Genomic DNA, 12,309 nt, shown 5'->3' on the forward strand with positions numbered 1-12,309 from the left:
TTAGAGAAAACTTAGTTAGGTCATATCAGTTTTGTTCAAGTAGAGTGAGAGATGTGGTGAATTGACTGTGAAGGTGAAATCATGCATAGTTTCAAAATTGTTTAACATTGTAGACCCTTGCTGTTACACAAATTTTTTTATAATTTTAAACTTTTCACTTAACCATTGATGTGGCTATCATTTTATATTGAACTGCTACTTCCACAGTTTTGTAAATTTAATAATAAAACAGCAAATGAGTGCACTTGTCTATTTCATTCTCTAGGTAAATATTGTACTCTGACCCTTGATAGTTATACGATAAACACCTTATACAAAGGCTCTTGAATTAAATATTATTTTTAATGATTTTAAGATTAATAAAACTGTTTTTTTTTATCACTGGAGATTATTTTTGTTACTTTGTGTCTAATAAAAGTAAAATTATAACATCAGTCACCTTAGCATACTATTTTATAGCACAAAAAAGTTCTAGACAATTAGTGTGTCTTCGATAGCTTGCTGGTAAAATGCGTGCTTTGTAATTTTGAAGTCAGGTTTCAAATCTTGTGCCATTCTTAATCTTTGATGTTGTTTAGTTGATACTACACACTTTTACATTTTTTTACTACTTATTGGTAGTTAGAATATTTTTAGTGTATACTTGATATAAATCAAAATAATTTTGTTGTTCCTTAGTCCTAATTTCGACATGATGGATTAATGTTAGGTTCAAACAATAAAATTTAAGAAGTGATTCATTATGTAAAAATGTGTCAAAAATATTTTTACTACTTTTAGCCAAACTCAAAGCAAAGCGAGATACATAGATGCATTACTGGAAAAGTACCTCAAAATTAAAATTGAAACTAGTTAAAAACTATTGCAAATAAAATATATAGTAAATTTTTTGTGCTTAGATTTGGACTAATTTGTCTGTAGCCTGTAAGTATATTTTTTATGCATGAAGACATGCAAGTGTTGAAATAGTCAAAATCATCATAAACTATCATAACACATGAAACAGGGGTCATATTCTTTAGTTTGCCTGGTATTAGTCAAGAAATTAATTGATAGTTTTAACTTCAGTATCAAAGTCTTATGAAAAAGGTCTAAGTCGGGTACCCATAGTACGCTTCTTGCTATAGAAAAAGCCTTAAAAACTTGAATGGTGTGGGTCAATTCCTGTCCGTGATTTGTAACTAAGGATTGTATTGTTTTAGAATGTATGTGGTTTTTCTGTAAGAAAGAAAAGTTAATGCTAAGGGAATATTCCACACTAAATAACTCAGCTGGCTGTGACAAAGCCAACAGTACAACTCGCCAAACTACACACAACAGTACACATAGTAAGCCTTGAATATTCAACAAATATTAAAGCTGTAGATGCTCAAATATTAATATAAATTAGCAAAAAAAAGTCCACCTGGCTGTGATATGCGGCAATGTTCGCTGTGAAAAATAACACCTTTAACAATGAAGACTTAATTTACTTGTAAAGTTTTTAAGAAATTGTAAATATTTCAGGCAGTGCAAGGTTGCATTACCACAGAGACATTACGCATGCTAATGGATAAAATAAAATTGGTGCAGCAGAAAAAGTTTCAAAATGCTTAAGAAGACAAAAAGTTATAATAAAGTATTTTCTTATTGGTTATACAAAAAATAATTATTTAAAAACCATTTAGTTTATTTGAATATTTCAGATTTGGCTTGACTAGCCTTCTAGCAATAAGATTTTAACTCTTACCACTGGGTAAATTTTGATGCTGAAATACATACGGAAAGCCTGAATTGTGATGCTGGAATTATGGGAATATCCTGTTTATTTGTTGGCAGAGTGAAGGAAATAGTAGTTGTTATTGGAATAGACAACTATCACAGTTTGCTGTCCTAACATAAAACTTTAAAAATTATGTTCCAGAAATAGTTTTTTGTGTGCAAAAGAATCACTATTGTAACCCTCTTCAACACTGGTTCATCTTAACTACATGTACATTGCTAAGTAACTGTGTTTTTGTTTACTGAAAAGGGCAGAAATATATTTTTGGATTGTTTTGGTTAGTGGGTCATGAGTGTGAAAAAGACAGCAGTTTAGAATAAATAGGGATATATTTTTTTATCTGACCTCATAATATAAAGTAATATCTAGTATATTATAAAATAATAAACAATAATACACTTAGTGTTAACTGAAAAATTATTTATTGGTCAGTTAATGCAATATATAGTATGCAAGTAGTGCAATATAGCAGTAGCAATGTAGCAATACAGTATATAGTATATTATAAACTAATAAAAAATAATCAAGTTAGTGTTAACTGAAGTATTACTTATTGGTCAGTTAATGCAATATTTACTTCTGCTTCCCTCAAAAATATTCTCTATTTTAGTAAAAAGCAAATAAGTTACAAAACGAAAAGTCATTTATATAGCCATCTGTGACTTTAGATGTTGCAGTGCACATAACATTTATTATTTTTGAGAAAACTTGCTTATAGCTAAATAAATGAATAAAAAATAAAATAAAAAAAAGCTTTAGTAATTTAAAATTCTCAATTGCAAAAAAATAAAACATTACATCTTAATAAAATAATTTGAATTATGAGAGTATTTGATATTTAATTAAATAAAAATCACTCTAGAAGAGTAAACAAACACTACAAAAGTTCTACTAGTTTATAACAGCTGAACACTTTGTACTTGAAAAAAAATTACTGTTTCTTTATCACTTAAACCTGTTAAAGTTATTGAAAATTCATCTGGAAATTTTATGGAGTTTATGTACTTATTTTTATATTCTCTTGAACATTGACCGTGAAAATGACAAATGATGCATAAAGAGATTGAAACTAATTAATACAACAGTGCTGTTGATGCTACAGCATGAAAAATTAGACTTAGTGCAATCTGCATATCATAGGTTGGATATATCTGAACTTTGAAATTGTAAAAGGCTCATTTTTCTCTGCTGCCTCCTTGTAAATAGTTAGTTATTGAACATTTTAGTTGTGTTTTAAACTTTTTCCATTTTTATGAAAAGTTTTATTTTTTTCTTTCAACTTCTCATTAATGGAATTACAAAAAAAACTTTCGAAATCATTCTTGTGGAGCGTTATTTTTGATTAAGACACAGCTACACTGTGAGGTGGCAGCTGTGACCTTCTGTGAAATCACGATATTCCTTGAGAGAAGGAGTGATTATGTTTGGTCCATGCCGGAAGTGGTAACAACGTGCTTGTTGCGACGCCGGAGGGCTGGTGCATGGAGAGGGTGAGATGTGAGCGATGGTTGTTGACTCACAGTTTGCGTTGTTGTTGCAGTTTGCGGGTGGAGAGATCGCGGGCTACGCCTGGGGGGGCCCTAGTACCAGACACTGCGACCCACGGCAGCAGGTACCCCCTTCACTCCACTCCTCAAACACACACACACACACACTCACACTCCATCTGTCACTGCCACTAACTGCTTGTTGCATGGTGTGTTTTTAGTGTTAAAAAGAGATAATATGCTAGTGCTTGCTTGATGTAGTTAGAAGTCTAATCTGTGTATTTTCATAATTTTGTTTTTGTTTGTGTGATTGTTTCGGTTGAACAGAGCACTTCTGGAACAATATGATGAATTAATGTACAACATGATTGCAGATGCTCCTGGCCATCGTCATAATTGTTATCGTGGCTTTTGGGCTGTGTATGATTTGTGGTGGCAGCGACAATTTGCCTTTTGCAATAACATTTCAGCGCGTGTCTTTGGGGTGATTTAATGTTGGACTTGGTAACGATCTAGCGGCCCATCGTGTGTACTTTCTGCCGTCCTGCTCTTGCAGTCTGTTTCCTGGGATGCAATATTTTGTAGATTGTTTACATGTTGTGCCAGTAACGATGAAATCAAGGTAAGGCATTAACGCAATAGATTGATGGAGAAACGGAAGTAGTCCAAGAGAACCTACCAACTCACTGCAGCGTCCGCCACGTTTCCCACTTGTCAGAAATACTGTTTTTAACCCCACCGGATATAAAACCTGGAATATATGTGTAGGAGGCGAGGGACCTTATCACTCGACTACTTTGACTCGATAAGTGTATTGTGATATGTCCATTATCGGAATCACCAAAACACATTTTCAGACCAGAAGCCAGATAACTGAGTATAGGAGGTATGCATTGATCTATAGAACCCACGACTTAATGAACACCCGTTCATAACTGAGACCTAGCAGTGTGTGGGGGAGGTTTTGGGTGGTCAGACAGTCTGATTTCTCACCCCCTCATTGTGGCAATGCCTGGTACTTTTTTGTAAGCTGATTAGGTTTTGTCAGGGTTCTAACATTTCGCCCATCCGTGTATTCCATCAGTTCTCCATTGTCATCACATCACATCTCTTTTATGACTCAGTTGTCGACAAGACATTTAACTGTAATTCATTAATTAAGTAGCTTGCGTCATCTTTTCTGGGCCAATGGGCAACTGTTTGTGTGTTGTCTGGTACTATGCTCTTAGTCACATGTGCGGTGTTTTTAAAAAAAAATTTTCTGAAAAATGCCAATTTTTTTATTTTAATTTTTTATTTCCAATCGGATTTTTCTTCTATCTAAACAGTGAAACACTGCTCTTTCAGGTGTACATGCCAGACAAATTGCAGTTGTGTTCTAACAAGCATTTACGTTAATCAGTATTTGAATCTGCACTTATGTTATAGGGCATCATTTTGATTTGAATACCTTTATATCATCGCTATTAAATTCATGCATGTTGTTTTGCTGATGTTGGACATAAATCTGTATTTATATCCTGATGCCTGGCTTACTATTTAATCTGGAAACATGTGTGTTTAAGTTATTAACATTTAATTATCTAATGTTCCTTTTTCTTTTAATCGGTAAACAATTTCTGATCAGGCAGCAATGCGTTGCAAATTATTGGTATGTTTTTGCTGAACAAAATTTTATTTTCTTTAAAAATCCCAACTGTTATAATATTAGTATTTAATTATTGATTGTATAATTTTCTCATAAGAGGTAAAATTTATATTCTTGGTGACTGCTGTGTGTTGAGCCAAGTTTTTGCTCAGTTTTGTTCTAATTATGACTTGATTGATAGCCTTGGCTGCTTAAATTGTAACATCACCCTTAGAACTGAAATATATATATATATATATATATATATATATATATATATATATATATGTGTGTGTGTGTGTGTGTGTGTATGTATGTGTGTGTGTATATATATATATATATATATATATATATATATATATATCAAGATAGTAATAATGGCTTCTGCACAAAATAAAAAAATATTTAATCAGTTTTTCATCTAGTGGTTTAAATGGTTACAAATTTAGTTGAGTAATGATTTTCATAAAAAAAATATAATTAGAAAGCATGTCAAAAAATGTGGAACACTTTTTTATTTTTATGAGTGATAAAATATAAACATACACACACACACTCACAGTTCAGACACACAGACCAAAAGACACAGAAAACCAGACATACATAGAGATACATGCAAAAACAGAAACATAGACACTCACAAAGACTCAGACACAAAAACAGAAACACATACACTCACGAAGACACAGACACTCTCAGAGACACACACACACGGATGAAGAGAAGCAGTCACTAATGAAGAGATACAGACTTATACGTAGCGACACAGACATACACAGAGAGACAGACTCACAGATGGACACAGACACTAATGGAGAGAGAAGTCACTAATGAAGAGATATATTCACTCATGGAGATACAGACATATACAGAGCGAGAGAGAGACAGTCATATACAGAGAGAGACAGATATACATTGAGGCAGACACTCGCTGAGATGCAGAAATACACATTCAGTCTGCTGCATTCTAGTTAAGTGTCTTAAAGTTTTTACATTTTTATTAGATTGTAACACATGGCTCCAAGGACATATGCTCATAACAGTGTTAATTCTGACCTGTGGTGAAAGTTTACGCTCTGTTTTGTTGTAAGGAAATGTTTTCAGTTTTAAAAACTCAATATTATAGTAGTTTTTATTTATATCTGTTATTTAATATTCAGTGTGATTAAATACTATTTATAAATAGTTACATTGTCAAGTTTTCCTAGGTCAAGGATCACAAACTACACTAACTACCAAGAGGATATCAACTGAAAAAAAAATTTAATTCTTCCAAACCTGGATAGTGGTGTTTGCAAAGATATTTGATATAAAATAATTGCTTAGGAAAGAAAGGATAAGTAGAGGGCCAATGGAATTGGTCAAAAAAAATTTTTTTTAAAGTAAAAAATTGCATGAAACTCATTTTATATAATTTTATCCAAGAAAACTATAAAATAAACCGTAACCTGGGATCCCGTCGCTACCTGAATGCTGCGTGACGTCAGCAGGCACAGGAGTTGCCGGAATAAAGATGCTCAGGTGCTTACTAGTATTCTTAGTATGATGGTCACAACCTGCACCTAAGTCTACTTTTGTTGAGAAATTGCAAGAAGGTCAAGATGGTGAAATCAAGAACCCACATCATGGTTTCCACACGATTCGTGCGAGAAGGATTGTGCGCTAAGAAAAGGGGGATGAAATATAGACTATCTCCAATGAAGGTATGGACGAATCCAGTTCACATTGAAGATATATTTCACAAGATGTATGATCATTAAACACAATCACTAGTTAATATAATTTGCATTCTTGTCCAAATATAGACAGTATTTATTTTTTATGGTGTAATAATGCACAAAACAATTTACATGAAGGGCTACATCACACTTGTGACACTTCGTTGACACCTTATTATGATACATTCTGAAACTTGTCCTGCTTTTGTTGAGAAATCGCAAGGTCGTCAAAATGGTCATATTGAAAATCAGCATTTTTAAAGAATGTTGGTTGGCTGCTCTTTTTTCCACTAACTCTGTTTCTAAAAGTGCAAGAGCAATACTCCTACAAAATGACAATAGGTATAACTTTCCACCAAGCATTTTTTCAGCAACATTTACTAAATAAGCAAAAAATTAATTTACCATTTCTTCCCTCGAATACGTACGCAATATTAGCTTATATTTTAGTCAGTACTGTCGACACTTCCCATCCCTGTGTTGTACACAGGAATGCAGTGTGGCATTCTTCTTTTCTCTTCTTAGAAATTAAGCTACATTTTGCAGTGGATTCACTGGCTATACATTCAATGCCACACTAACAATGCTGTTGTCAAGCCACTTAGCTATTACACTGTCATTGTTGTGTCATAACTACCGTTCACCTTTTTCTTCATATATTAGCTTTCGATTCCAGTGGACATTTTGAGTTTCTGTTATCTTTTATTGTTCCATTTTCTTTCAATTTTTTTTTCTTTCAACGAGACAAAGCATTTGGAACAGTGTGTCAACAATGTTTTTTCTAGTAAAGTCACTTTTCTAGGGACAACAACATACCCACTCAAGAGTAATATTCCAATGAAACACTTCATTTCTTCATAGCTGATATCTCAAAGTTTTATGTTTTTGTGCAGCGTGTCTGTTCCTCGGGGTGACAAGCATTGATATCACATCATCGTCAAGGGAAGGTTCATATAAATTGACTGGAGATTGTTCATTATAAACGGTTGATTTTTCTAGCTACTGAAATTCAGATGTTGAAAGATCATTATCACTTCAAATATTTTTTTTTCTGTAGCTTCACTCTTGTATGCATTCATAGTAATCCATGGAGACTTTGTTATCTCATGGAGGCTTTATTTTCTCCATAAGTTCAGCTCCTAGTTGAGAACTAGGTAAATTGTTCACTAACTGCCACATCTTCATCTCAGAATCTTAATCTGTAATTTCTTGGACAGAGTTGTTGGGAGGTTGTATGACAATTACAACCTCATTGTGAGAACTTGAATCACAACAATTATCATTGTCATCCTCACTCTCTTCTAACATATTGTTACGATTTACCGCGGGTTCGTAAATGATAGCCCACTTAAAGATTTTATTACACACACAGTTTTATTGATGGCCACTACTTATGTCTCTTACAATTAATCTTATAAAATTGCCAAATAATCAATTGCACGTAAAAATGTTGCTTCACCAGTCACTCGCTTCTTACAATCCACACACCTCGCGGGGCCGCACCTCTGGCGCAACTCTCGCAGCAGCACCCCTCGTGGATCTCCGCCGCGGGACTCCGTCGCTGCACTCCGCTGTCGCCGACGCACTTGCCTTCGCAGAGGATCCGCTCGACACCTCGCTCGGAACTTCGCTCGGGACTCCGCCGCGCCCGCGACACTATCGCCCGGAAAATCCGCAGCGGGAAAACTCCCGACTCCACTCACTCACTCCCTGCCCTGGAACCTTCGTCCAAGGACTTCGCCACTCTGCCGCACCCGCGGCACTATCGCCCCGGAACTCCGCCGCGGGAGAGCTCCCGCCTGAACTCTGAACTGACTCTCTCTCTGAACTCCCCTGCTGAGGCCGACGTCCTCGTTTTATATATCAGCCGCCATTTCTGGAACTCACGAGCGCGGCCGGTGCCAGTCGCGTCATTCCGCGCCGACACGACAGCAGAAATCTCTCGAAACACGTGTCGGCGGCTCGTGTAACTCCGCAGCTGTCAGGTTTCAGTTACGTGTCAAAAGCAGGGCGCCGCGCGGGTAGTGGTGGGAAGGAGGGGGGAAAGCGACAATCCTTGTTATCTTCCAGGCGCGCACTGCGCATATCATGTTGCGGCAGTCGCCAGCCAGCTCTGCACCTGCACGTGTCCCGGCCTTGCTCACGTTCGTAACAATATCAAGCAGTTGATTGAATGTGAAGCCCCTAGAATTAAAAGAATATAATGTAGCATTTCAAGTTATCCTCAACAATTTTTGAAATTATTTTTGCAGAAGTCGCTAAACTGTTTCAAAAAATTTATTTCCAAAGTGTTTGAATATAATTTTTTTTAAAAAATATTTATACTATAACTTACAGATTATTAAACCAATTATTGATAGAGTTGGAACTTGACTCTGTTGTACTGCTCTGAGACAGCTAGTTGTCGGGGGTTTTTGCTAGGCCATGGTGAGGTCCCTCGTCACTTGCAGTGCTTGCACTGGGATGGATTGCCATGTGTGAGGGTTCGCGGCTGCCAAACTAATTATGTTTACCACTTCAAAAATATTACTATATGAGTAGGAACTCTAATATGTATGTAGTTGAAATAATATTTGACAATTATTATATACATACTCTCCTAGTGTCCTTCTAAAAGGAAACATAAATCTACAAGCTATTGAAACTACCTTGGCAACTTGAAATGTTAACATGTGTAAGGTGTCATTATAGGGCAGTAGGCATATCTGGGTTAATTTAGCATTGCTTTTTTTTTACACCAAGATTTTACTGCTAGACTTAGTATACTTTCCCAATATCACTGTTCTTTGTTACAGGTTGTTATAGTTTCTAATGACCTGGTTGCTACCAAGACGTTATAGGAAGTTGTTGGAATGAGTAGATTACCAGCAGCACGGTTTCAGGACTGGTATTTTGGGGAAACACAAATGGCTGGGTTGTTGGTGGACTTGGTGAAAGCAGTGAATGCAAGCCCATTAGATTTTAAGAAGTTGTTTGACAAGGTGCCATTTGATACACAGATTGGTAAAAGACAAGAGGGTTGTAAAATAGGTGGGGGATTTCTGATGGAAGAGAAAAAGGGTTAGATATTGAGATGACATCTTACACATGTTTACTTTTCACGTTGCCAAGATAGTTTCAATAGTGTTTACTAGATGGTTCTGGTTTTTAGATCAAGCTAACACATGTATCTGTCCACCATTGTGATTTGAGACAGTGAGAGTTCAGAATATTTTTTGAGTGCTTATCTGCGGTAAATTTAGTAATGGAATTACTGACAGATTTGAAACATACAAGGTTAGTTTTCACTTCATTGTTTAATGTAGTAACAAATTACTTTTTGTGAGTAAAAGTATTATTATTGCAGTGTTTTTTGATGATAATAATATTGCTTTTTGATAAATGCTCGTTTTGGAAGGAGTCATCTGAGATTGAGAATGTGATACCAAGAGTCCAGCGGTGAGATGTTTCTAGGACCCCTAATGTTCACAGTCATGAAGAACGACTTTTGAGTAGTTAGATGAAACACAGCTTGAGTTTGTTGTGGATGGTTGTGTGGTCTCTATAGTGCTGAGGGTAGAGACTTGGATGGGTTGGAAGAAGACACTGGAATAATTTTGAATGTTGGTTTATCGAGAAAAAAAATTGTAGCAAGGTAGAACATCACTATAATGAGCAGTAGTTAAAGCAGAGGATCATAATATCTGAGAATTTCAATGAAGAAACACCAGGTGTTGGGGCATAGGGCACAGGGCACAGGGACTACCTAGGAGGATCCTGTAGGGGACGGGCAGGAGGGTGAAGGCTAAAGCGTACACCATGTTAGCCGGGTCTCAATGATGAAGTACCTATGTGGCTGCAGTATGAGACTCATACTTGTTGGAGTTGTGTTAGTTGAAGAAAGTGTAGTGGAAGGCAGCAAGATGGGTGATGGGTATGTGGTGATGGATAGAATGGGAGGGGAGACATATAGGCTATCAGTGATAGGTACAGACCTTGGGTGGAACACACTGCAGGATAGGAGGTGGATATAAAGGCTGGATAGTCTGTTCACGGTATTCAAGTGTGAGGGAAAATGGGGTAAGCTGGGGGACAGGCTGTAGAGGGGGTTTTAAGGGTAGGAGAGACCATGGGTGAAGCTCCAAAGCATTTGAAGGAGGAGAGAAAGAGGGAGTGGACCTCTTTCTTTATGTATGGGAGGGAGTTTATTAAGATATAAAAGAAAGAGTAACTGAGGGGAAACCTCCCAAACATCTTATAGGTGTCTGATTGCAAGATAAAGTTCAAGCAAATTGGTTTGTGTATGTTGTGCAGATCTCCAATGACTGGTTGCAAGTATTGAGCTGGAATGGCTTGCCAAATCTCTCTACTGCCATCTTTGTCTTTGGACTCTTAACTTTGTGGTCCGCTCTCACTGCGAATAATGTAACAACTGTGTACCGTTCTTAGTATAATCTGCTATGTGTGTGGTGTGTGTAGCAGTGTGTGACCAATTGCACATGTGTCTGGTTGCTGTGTGCTGTCTGAGTTTAGCTCTTACTGTTGCACAGATCTCTGGACGGCCGACTGCAGGTGTCCAGCCGGAAGGGCCTGCCACACGTCATCTACTGCCGCCTTTGGCGCTGGCCAGAACTGCAGTCTCACCACGAGCTACGAGCCCTCGACAACTGCGAGTTTGCATTCAACTTGAAGAGGGACGAGGTGTGCATCAACCCGTACCACTACCAGCGCATTGAGACTCCAGGTTAGCTTACATCTCTGCGATGTGTTGGTTGACTATGTTCCGTAAATATGAACTGAGGTGGTGTAGTGACGAGTCACTGAACTCTCATTCCAGAGGACGCTGGTTTGAACCCCAGTCCGGCCAATGATTTTGGTTTTTTGTGATTTCCCAAAATCACTCCAGGAAATTTTGGAATGGTTCCTTATTACAGGCCATGGGCAATTCCTTTCCAAATATCTCTGTTCTGTGTCCATTTATGTTTCCGTCTAATGACCTTTCTGTCGACAAGTTGTCCAGCCCAAATGAAATAAAATAATCTTAAATGTGTTCATGTTCTGAATTGTAAGAGAAAGATTTGTGACATGCTGTTCAAATAGTTTACTTATGACTGTGACCAATGATTCAAGTTGAAGTATGTGCAGTAAGTGGAGTCTTGTTATTGCAACTGTTGACAGTAACAGAATAAATTGTCCTATCTTATATTATCATTGTAGTGAATGATAACATATATGCAGGGTCATTGTTCAGTTTTTTTCACTTATAATTGCTTGCAATCCCATCATGACTACATCTATATGTTGTTTGGAAATTGTGAGGCATAAATTTAATTATTGGCTAGGAATGCCAAAACAAGTATTTTTAGTTAATTAACATATCTCCGTAAACACAACCTTGCAAATTAGAGGCGGGGACAGTAGCACACAAATTTTGAATTTTGCGGGCATCAGGGCAACACTCCAGTGGCTTAGAGCTTGGTCATTGGAGATTTGTCATAGATGCAAACATTACCATTTCTACTACACTGCAACAGCCAATTTCAGTTTGGCCTACCACAACACAAACTGAGCATTCTGTTGAATGGTCCACAATCTGCCACGTACACCTATCACTAGAACAAGTTGAACGGGGTGATCTCGCGATCCCACTCACGTTCCCTGCTCATGCTGAGTTTTTTAGCCTCAATATCACACAAGGTCACATGGGAAAATTACTCTTCTTTAGCGATACAGTAA

At 36.9% G+C, this 12,309-nt stretch overlaps 1 protein-coding gene across 2 annotated transcripts in view; it reads left to right on the plus strand.

Annotated features, from left to right (window-relative positions):
* The window catches only part of LOC134530935 (mothers against decapentaplegic homolog 3), a 56,569-nt gene that overhangs the window by 15,584 nt on the left and 28,676 nt on the right, over positions 1-12,309 (plus strand). Inside the window, exons 2-3 of one of the 2 annotated variants that reach the window (XM_063366258.1) lie at positions 3,303-3,374; positions 11,124-11,317. In XM_063366258.1, coding sequence (XP_063222328.1) covers positions 3,303-3,374; positions 11,124-11,317 — 266 coding nt within the window. The remainder of the gene's footprint in view (positions 1-3,302; positions 3,375-11,123; positions 11,318-12,309) is intronic. The other variant, XM_063366259.1, reaches the window with a different exon arrangement.

This window comes from Bacillus rossius, chromosome 3 (genome assembly GCF_032445375.1).
Source record: "Bacillus rossius redtenbacheri isolate Brsri chromosome 3, Brsri_v3, whole genome shotgun sequence".
NCBI classification, from domain to species: domain Eukaryota; kingdom Metazoa; phylum Arthropoda; class Insecta; order Phasmatodea; family Bacillidae; genus Bacillus; species Bacillus rossius.